At 38.6% G+C, this 9491-nt stretch overlaps 1 protein-coding gene across 1 annotated transcript; it reads right to left on the bottom strand.

Moving 5' to 3' along the window:
* Positions 1-6705: 6705 nt before the first annotated feature.
* On the bottom strand, positions 6706-7678 carry LOC108366496 (trypsin-1-like). The gene has a single exon (XM_017620916.1). It carries the CDS (start codon positions 7586-7588, stop codon positions 6773-6775), a length of 816 nt encoding a protein of 271 aa, XP_017476405.1. The 5' UTR covers positions 7589-7678; the 3' UTR covers positions 6706-6772.
* Positions 7679-9491: the final 1813 nt, after the last annotated feature.

Here is a 9491-nt window from a genome sequence, read left to right as displayed (position 1 = left end):
GAAACAAATGCAATTGTTATTTGGTGCCACACAATCAGCCGAATGTCCCCTTGCCTGCTGGGGGCGACAGCGGTCTGTGGGATATGCAAAACGTCGCTCCAACTGCACCCGCAATGGAAGTGTTGGTAGGTCTTGAAATTTTTTTTTATATTTTTATGTATTTGAATGTTAAAAAATGCTTTGCCGTTATGTATGCCTGCGTGAGCACTTAACGTGCGCTGAGAAGCTCCTTCAAGGCATACATTTAGGGGCAAAATTAATTTCTTCATTTCTGTTATTTACATATTTTGGAACAGGTAGACGATGTGTTTTCTTGCACTTTTTTTCTAGAAACTTTGAAGAGTTTTCAAGTAAAATAATGAAGAAGTTTTATTTGTGCGTTTTCTTGCTTAAGGCGCACAGGCAAATGCTTGACCATTTGCGCCGCCAAAGTGTGAACTTTTGTGCCGGAACAAAGGCACACTTGCCATAAAACAGCAAAGGCAAGCGCACCTTGAAGAATTCGCGCGGCGTCAATTGGCAGGTGTTCAAGTTGAAAATGATTGGTGGAATTATAAAAAAGTTTCGCATTGAATGGTGGCAAGGGTAAACTGTTAAATATTTGCTTAACCCCTTAATCGCAATCCCAGTGAATGAATGCTTGCATTCACATTCACATTCACATTAGTTCCATAGTTCGATTGAAATACGAATGTGCAATAACTAAGCCAAGTGGCAGCCATTTGGCGAGCACTCAGACAATTAATTTGCCACAAAGTGAGCATAGACTGACTGACTGCTCATATTCGATGCCATTTTGCGCTGTGGGTTCCAAGTATGTGCGCTTGGCTTAGCCGCAGCCACAAGAGGGCAACAACAATTTGGCTTGTATCGCGAAGAAGCCACCAACGCAAGTGTGTCGGTGGGTGTGTGTGAACATGTATGTATCTAAATATATGTGTGTATTTGCTCGCTTTGTGGGCCATCTACAAAACGCGACCGCTATGCAAAACAATGGCGCAATAAATGTTATTAATTAAATTAATTATAATTAATTTAACAAAGTCTTTGGATGTCAGTCCTTGTTGATCGCTTGACTGAGCGCCAAACAATGGCAAAGCACCGTTAGTTGATTAAATCTAAATTCATAGATAAATGCAGAGTGATGGGAGAAGTGGTATAAATTGGCAATCTACCTCGCTGGAAATGCTATTTGCTTTCAGACAGAAAGGAAATGCCGGCAAACTTTGTGCCGAGCTTTGATGTAAGCCAGTAAGGAATCCCTTTAAAATCTTGTTAGCTCCTGTAAGTGGCCCTTGCTTTGTGGTGGTAAAGATGAGTCAAATAAACGCAACTATACGGAAGATTGAGAAAGGCCTAGGGGTGGCAGTCGTCTGCGCGGAGCTCGGTCTCAACGAATCCTAAATATAAGCTGCCGAACTATTGCAGGGTGTTCCAGACGGAAGTACTCGCTATAAGGAGAGCGGCGGAGCTACTGAGCAGCAATCTAGTAAACAAACAGGTGAATCTCTACATCGATAGTGAGACTGCGATAAAGGCGCTCCCATCGCGCAGCACGTCCTCGAGGAGTGTGGCGGAGTGCAGGGTAGCTCTGGACTTGCTACAAACTGGTACTGATGTACATCTATGCTGGATTCCGGGGCACACCGGCGTCGCGGCAACGAGGAAGCCGACAGGCTTGCCAAACCAGACGCCATGTCTGAAACTATGCTGTTATAGGAGGTGCCTATTTCCCTCCAAGCGATTAAATGGGAGATCGACATGAACCAAAACGCAAGGTTGCAAGATGTCTAAGCTTATGTGCGGAGCGTATGACATAAAGTTCATGAAATTTATCCTATCCCACAAAAGGGAGAATGCTAGGCTACTGGTGGATGCCTAAAGGGGTATTGCCTTTTGTGAGTATCCTTCCCTTAGCAGACTGCGATTAAGTCTCCTGGGAGCAGGCTTTCTGCCTAACTTGGAAGCCGCTCCTGGCGCTCCGTGATGAACTATTCAATAGGGTCTTCGCTTATCTGCTAACGCTTTAGACCTTAATGGTGGTTAGCCTAACCTAACTCCTGCCTGTAAACCACACTTCCGTCCATAGAGCGTCCAATTTCCTATAAATATTGACGATGCAATTGGTTTAACGATCTATTGGTGATAAGATATGCCCATTTTTATATGAGACTAAATTGAAAATGGAAAACTATGATGAGCATAATCTTCCCGTTTATATTAGGAGCTCATATTTGGTAAGTACTTTCTAGAGGTACCTAGGAACTAGTTTCCGTGTGTCGGATCCTTAAAAAATACTTGATTTTTTCCCCCACCCTAATGAATACATATGTATGCAAGTGTATAGAATAAAAAAGAATAGTGGCTAGAAACATATAATTACATAATCATAAAAATTATAATAGACTTACGAATAACGATAAATAATATCACTGAGAATCAATGCAACACACACACACACACATACAAACATATAACAACAGAATCTGATTAACTTCTTCAGATCAGAAAAAGCAGAGAAAAAACACTGGACTAGTCGCATTTATTACGTGCCACAGGCAGAAACACAACAACAACGTTAATAACTATTTCTTGGCAAGCCCCATTTCTTATCTGATGATGGCGCAAATAAAAAAAGATCATGCAGCGTGACCACATGTTGTCGGAAAAAAGAAAAGCGTATGTAATGTCTCCAAGCCAACCAACGGAATGACCATTCGCCTCATCAGGCTTCATCAGGAGGATCGACAGCAACAATTGCAACAAGCACAATAAACCGAGTAACCCAGTGATTATGATTTCATCGTTGATCTCCCTCCGTTCGTTGAGAATCATCGCGGCGATCAACGCAGTAGTTGTTGTTGCATTTCAGCAGTGCGTGTGATTTTTAATGACTGGGGCACGCAAATGTGAGACATCAACGCAGATTTGAATGCATTGTTTTTATGTAAGTCTGAGCCTGGGAAGAAAAGGCTTGACAGCAAGCAGCTGGTGGTTGCTAGTCTTAAAGTTATTTGAAATAAATCCGCCACATACATATATGCCGCTAGATTATGCACTTAACAAACATTTGAAGATAAACAAGAAAGTAAGCAATAAGTAAGTAACCATTTATTTGTATTATTTGCATGAATTTCATAACAAAAAAGAAATCAGAAATGCACCTTAATGACTCTTATTATGTGAACAATTTCAAGGTAAATTACTTTATTACTCTCGGCTAATAAGCCATGCCATTTTTTTATTTTTTTTTTTTTTGCTTTTTTGTCGAACAAAATGTTTCCCGCTTATGCCCTTCTTCAATCGCTTAATTTTCGCCGTAACGCCATCAAAAGCATAGCAATAAAAACTAAGTGGAGGTAACCACAAACACAAACGCACACAAATTTCGAACATACCGCCACGAATTTCACTGTTGCATACTTGGACTGAATGTTGGCTGTAATGCAATTTGTGCTCATCAACTGTCATCGCAGAGCCCATAATTGCTTAGGCACGGCGACTTAAGATATTTTTTTGATGCTGCGGCGGCGCTCCAACTCACAGGTTAAACAGGTTCAAGCGACATGAGAAAGATGCAGAGCATTAAGAAAAAATGCGGCAAAAAAATTATGAATGCTCGATTGCAACAAAACCACAAACAAATGCAATGCAAAATCTAGGCGTTTTACCAGTATTAAAAGAACGAAAAAATGAGAAGAATTGTGAAGTTGTTTTTTTTTACTTTATTGTTGAGAATTTCATCGTTACAAGGCTGAAGAGTCTTATTTTTGTAGTGTCAATTTCACGGCTTAACTGGTCATGGCACGAGAGAGAGGGGCAACAATGCTTTGCAAAGAGGTCACACATTCGTGTGAAGTTGTAGGCGTACCATGGCGCAGAGCGAAGTGCAACGAACTTTAAAGGTGTGCTTCTTCTTAGCTTTAAATCAGTCTGAAATTCTAGCCAAAATTTCAAAAAAAAAATGGCTTTTAAAACACGCTTGCATATTCTGTTTTTCTAGGCTTTAAGTCTTTAATTTTTGCGAATTATTGAATGCATTCATTGGAGTATTATTTAGATTTAGGGAGCAAATGCATATTTGTACAGGTAGATGGGTAGGTGGAATGCAAATGTGCAACGGAGATGTCGATCTAATCTATTTTACGCAATTTAGTGGCTCATAAAGCCTCATTAACAAATGGACAACATAGCAAACATCTACAAGCCGACAAACCGACAAAGCCAAGGCAACAATAAATAGCAATGCAACTGCCCAGTTAACGCTTGCAGGCATATTTGCATACAACCCGGTTTGAGAAGATACCTTGTAGGAAAAAAATTACCTTGATTTCACTTACCGTAAAAAATCTTCAATAACTACTAAAGACGTCAACTTAAGCCAGAAGCGAAAATATTTTGTTTTTGTATTCTCTGATTCAGCTGTTTTGGACAATTCGTCGCCTAAATGGACTTACTTTTAAGATTCTCCCATCGCTAACACAGTTTCTCATAGAGCCGGTTGGCCAAAATACCAAATTAAGCTACGTAAATCACACACATCGGTATTCCTGTAGGAAGTTTGGGTGTAAAAACTCTCAACAAGACGGATTCCAAGGGTCAAACATTGCAATAAACCTTTTATTAAAATCTAAATATTTCAACATAACGAAGTTTTCTACAAGGTAGTTTCCACATATAGTCATGCAGTCGATCTGTCGCACAATCAGCCAGTTTGGCAGTCTGGTAGTTACTTATGTATAATCAAAATACAACAACATGTTAATATGTGCAACGAATTAAGGATAGTAATTGTCAGTACAAGCACACACACATGACAACAAAAGTCCAATCCCAACGAATAAATAATAGGGTGTGGGTGTGGGTGCGAGTGTCAGCAGAAAACGGCAGCTGTATGGATTGCATAACCTCAGAGCGACAGCAAAAGGTGGATGCGCTCACAAACCTACATACATATATATGTATATATATGTAGATATATGCATATTAAAACGCTACCGGCGCTTTGGTCTCCGATCATCTCCAACCAGTCACCAATCACTCCAACCTGTCGCGCCGATGGTATTTCGGTTAAGTGCAAAACCCGCATTAGTAACCGCAAATGTTGGACAAAGCAAATCTATATGCGGTTGCGTAACCATTGCCCAAGATACATATGTGTATGATTAACCCATCTCTCTCCCAACTACACTTGCTAGTTACCAGCTATCGTTTGGTTCCTACGCCACCCACTCACCGTCAGCGGTGTCACCGTTATTATCATTAGGTAAGACCATTCAGTGATAGTGTTGTTGCTCGCATTGCTTGAGTGTGAATTGAAAAGTCAAGTCAATCAATAGTTCGACATAAAATGTGATTTGCTGGCGGAAGCGTGGCAGCGGCAGCGGCAGCGGCAGCGCACAGCAAGCTCAAAGATAAGCAAATTGCATAATAATAATTTAACAGCAATTAAGTACGTTGCATTCGTCACGCCGCGCCCTGCCATCGCTTGATTGCGTAATACATACTTGTACGCTTTGTAAATAAGTATTCACACAGGAAGTAGCAGTCGCAGTAGCTGTAATTGTAAGTTGAAGTACCGAAAGTCATAATTAAATTGCCTTAAAATTTAAATTAATAATGGTCTGCAAGTGCATAATAAATTCAAAGTGAGTAGTCACCTAATTAAATTAGCGAATATATGCATGTACATACATATGTGTGTATGTACACATGTATAACTTGTATATGGGGCATTCCAGCACAATTCGAACACCATTTGGCTTTGGCATTTCGGATTTTTTCATAAATTTGTATGTTAACAATTGAGGGAGGCTTCCCTGATTTTTTTTTGTTTTAATGTTTTTTGTCCAGCCGTTTTCGAGATATGTATCGCTTTTTGAAAATCACACGTTCTGTTTTTTAAGTGCCTAAAACATTGCGAAAAATAAGCCGATTGGGACCATTTTTTAATGAAATTTTTCATTTCCAAAACAACTTTGGAAAATAAAATCCAAATAAATTTCGAAACTATATTTCTATAAAATTTTGCAAATTTTGTATACAAAAGTTTGATTTCCAAAAAAAATGAACTGATCTATTTTCTTGAAATTTTTTTCTGAAAAACTGGGCCTCATTTCGCAGTTCCACTGGAATCTATTTTTTCGGATTTTATAATTTAATCAAAAATTTCCGATCCACATAAAAATAATAGTTTTTGAGATATTCAAAAATTAACTTACAAAATACCGAAAACTGTGAATTTAGAATTTTGCAGAGCTTCATTATTTTATAATATTTTATAAAAGAAAAGTTCTGACCAACAACTCCAACTCAAAAATTGTCGATTCCAGCTATTAGTCGATTCGACATGGATTGACCCTTGTATATATATATATGTCCTTTGTACGGCGTTGACATCAGAGCACGCACGTGGTTTAGGTACAAATACAAGGTACAAGCTAAAATAAGAGAACCTCCCCCAAACAGCCAATTCGTCTTCTGAAAAAATTAAGTATATACTTATGCATACGCACCTACAAATGTACCTGCACATGTCTGAGATCACCTTATTTTCTTACTTGCAAGTTTTCCCCTAGTAAAAAATTATCCAGCTGAAAGTTGCACTTCTCAACCTCTTTCTCTGAAATTTTTCACGTCACTGTCAACTTATACAATGCGTCTTAAAAAATAATTCCAATGAAATTCAATTTTAACGACGCCAATTTTTATTGTTCTTTTAATCTCAGCACAAAACTTTAAATATTTTTGAACTTTAAATTTAACTTTTTATTTACTTTTCATCTCTTGGAATGCTATCTGCGTATTTCTCTGCCAACGTTCTCTCAACCCAGGGTATCAACTCGGCGACGCGTGTATACACACCCGGCTTATTTGGTTGCGCACAACCCAAACCCCACGAAACAATGCCCACCAGTTTTTCGTCCACTACCAGCGGCCCACCCGAGTCCATTTGGCATGCGTCGATGCCACCCTTCGCATAGCCGGCGCAGATCATTCGATCCGTTAAGTATTCGTTCAATTGGCGATTGCACACAGCTTGATTAACAATCGGAACACGAGCGTATCGCAACAAGTATGAACCGCTGCCTTGAGGCGTTGTAAATCCCCAACCAGCGACCAGAGCAACATCTCCATCCAGCACCAACTCACCTTCTGTGGGCAAAGCAATCGGTTGGATTTTTGAGCTAAAAGTCAGTCCACTAGCCAAACGCACCAAACCGATGTCATAGTCCATGGTGGCCATATTGAAACGCGGATCATAATGTACAGCGGAGGCGTCGACCAACACACCCTCATGGGAGGATCGTGATTTTGTGCCCGCATGAACGCGCACATAACTAGCACTGATGCCTTTTAGGCAATGGGCGGCGGTGATGACGGTGCGTTCATTGATGATCGAGCCGCCGCAGAAGTGTTTGTTGAACAGTCTCACCGACACGATATACGGAAAGTCGACAATGTCACGCGCTGAAGTGCCACCCACGATGCGGCCCAGAAGCAGGCTTGAGAAGGAGCTGGTGCCCGGAGTCCATGACAATGTGCAAAGGGCTATTGTAAGTACAAATCGGTAGCGTAGGTGAAACATGGCAGACACGTAAGAGAAACAGCAACTAGGCAATTTTGTAGCTCACTCAAGATAGCGCGTTCTTCAAAACAGCAATTAGGATTGACTAGCGGAAACCTTATGAACGTGTGGCCGTCATGGATAGTTTCTTGCTCAATTTGTACGAACTTGACACTCAGTGAAGCGATACATTGGTTACTGCTCTGACTGATAAGCGACTTCGAACGCAGTTGACGTTTGCGAACATCAATTTGTAATTAGGCAAATTTGTTTTACCGTCTCATTTGGAGATAAGTTTGTTTTTTTTACAGAAACTGTAAATATTCTGTTCTAAGTACTTGCCGGCCGCTGTGCTGAGTTGTAGTTAGAAGTGCGCACTACCGTTCCATAGGAACTGGGTTCGAACCCTGGTAAGAGCGTAAATCAAAAAAGAAACTGCGGTCATCCTTCGGTGGGCAATGGCAAATGGATTGACTTACTTTTTTTAACAGCCCCGCTTTAATACCTCCAGGGGGATGTCAAAAGATGCCTGTTAAAAGCGCAACCCTTATTATTAATTTTAAAAGGTTGGGCATCGCGGATTTCTATTTTCCATACAAATTATTTACATAGAAAAAAAAAAATTGTTTTCAACTTTGGAATTTGTTTTCTCAGCTACGAATTATCCAACTAAAAAAGTCGATACATATTTTTGTAGGAAATTAGATGCTCTACAAAAACATTTTTATGATTTTTTGATAAACCTACTGGTTTAAGAGTTATTCAAACTTAAAGTCAAATTTACGCCATTATTGCAGTTTTCTCTGCTATTTTAGGTAAAATAATTAAAATTATCATTAAATATTGCAAATTTTTTTACAAAAATCCTGCAAAATGTAAAAAGTTATTTTAATTATTTTTAAATTGTTGAGCTTTACTCATTTTCTTCTTTTATTTTAAAGAAAAGAAAAGAAAAGGTCATTCATTTTAATTGAAAGCGCTATCAAAATGCGAAAAATAAAAAGTAAATACCCGGTCTAACCGCTTATTTCTGAATATATAAATTAAAAACCGGGTTTTTTCGGTTTTCTTTTTTCGAAACATCTAAAACCGGTTTTGGGAACGTCGAATAATCGAACACCCTGATGAATACAATTTCTGGTAAGCCCTTTCCATTATTAATTGATTTTTAAAAAAGGTTATAATATAAAAAAATACCTATTCATGGAAATTTTGACATTTCGGTAAATCACTCGAAGCTTTAGATCTTTTCGAGGCTATTTCAATTAAATAGCGAACATGCTATGAACTATGATGTACATATATATATGAATAATTTACTTTTCTGCCTAATTTTACCACTTCGCATTGTTAATGAGTTAAAAGGCTAATTTTTAACGCATTTAATGAATTTATAAAAAAAATGTATGGGAATACTTAAATAGGTACACAAGGCAATTTACATTTTAACGCTTTAATAAGCACACAAATCCAAGTACAATTCAGCAAAAACCACATTTACATTAAGACACAAAAATATTTGTAAAAAAAAAAATAAAATATGTTGTGGTCGGATAATGTTGGCGGAAAAAGTACAATCGAAAACGCTCGAACCGTAATTTGCAAAATATGTACTGATATTCATAAAATATTAATTGACCCAAAGCAACCACTTAACGAACATATGGCCACAACTGCTAGCATGCATATGCAAATGAGGAAACAACCCAGCAGGAAAAATGTGATCAATTATTAACAAACTCCATACGTAAGGATAGTTTTGTATTGTAATTTCTCCAAAGATACTTTAAAAAAAAAAAGAAAAAATTGTTAATTGCGTAGATGATTTTGTCTAAACCTGTAATTGGCTGCCATTATTTAAGTGTAGTTTATTAAGTACTCTACGCCCAGTTCGATATCCTATAGGGATATATACCTAGGTATG

Source organism: Rhagoletis zephyria, unplaced genomic scaffold (genome assembly GCF_001687245.7).
Source record: "Rhagoletis zephyria isolate East Lansing unplaced genomic scaffold, Rhagoletis_zephyria_1.1 Rzeph_scaffold_02288, whole genome shotgun sequence".
Lineage (NCBI taxonomy): Eukaryota > Metazoa > Arthropoda > Insecta > Diptera > Tephritidae > Rhagoletis > Rhagoletis zephyria.
The sequence above is the reverse complement of the archived record's forward strand: the minus strand, read 5'-3'. Positions and strand labels throughout refer to the sequence as shown.

Coding starts and splice junctions, on each gene's coding strand:
- LOC108366496 (XM_017620916.1), bottom strand. CDS start 7,588: ATGTTTCACCTACGCTACCGATTTGTACTTACAATAGCCCTTTGCACA.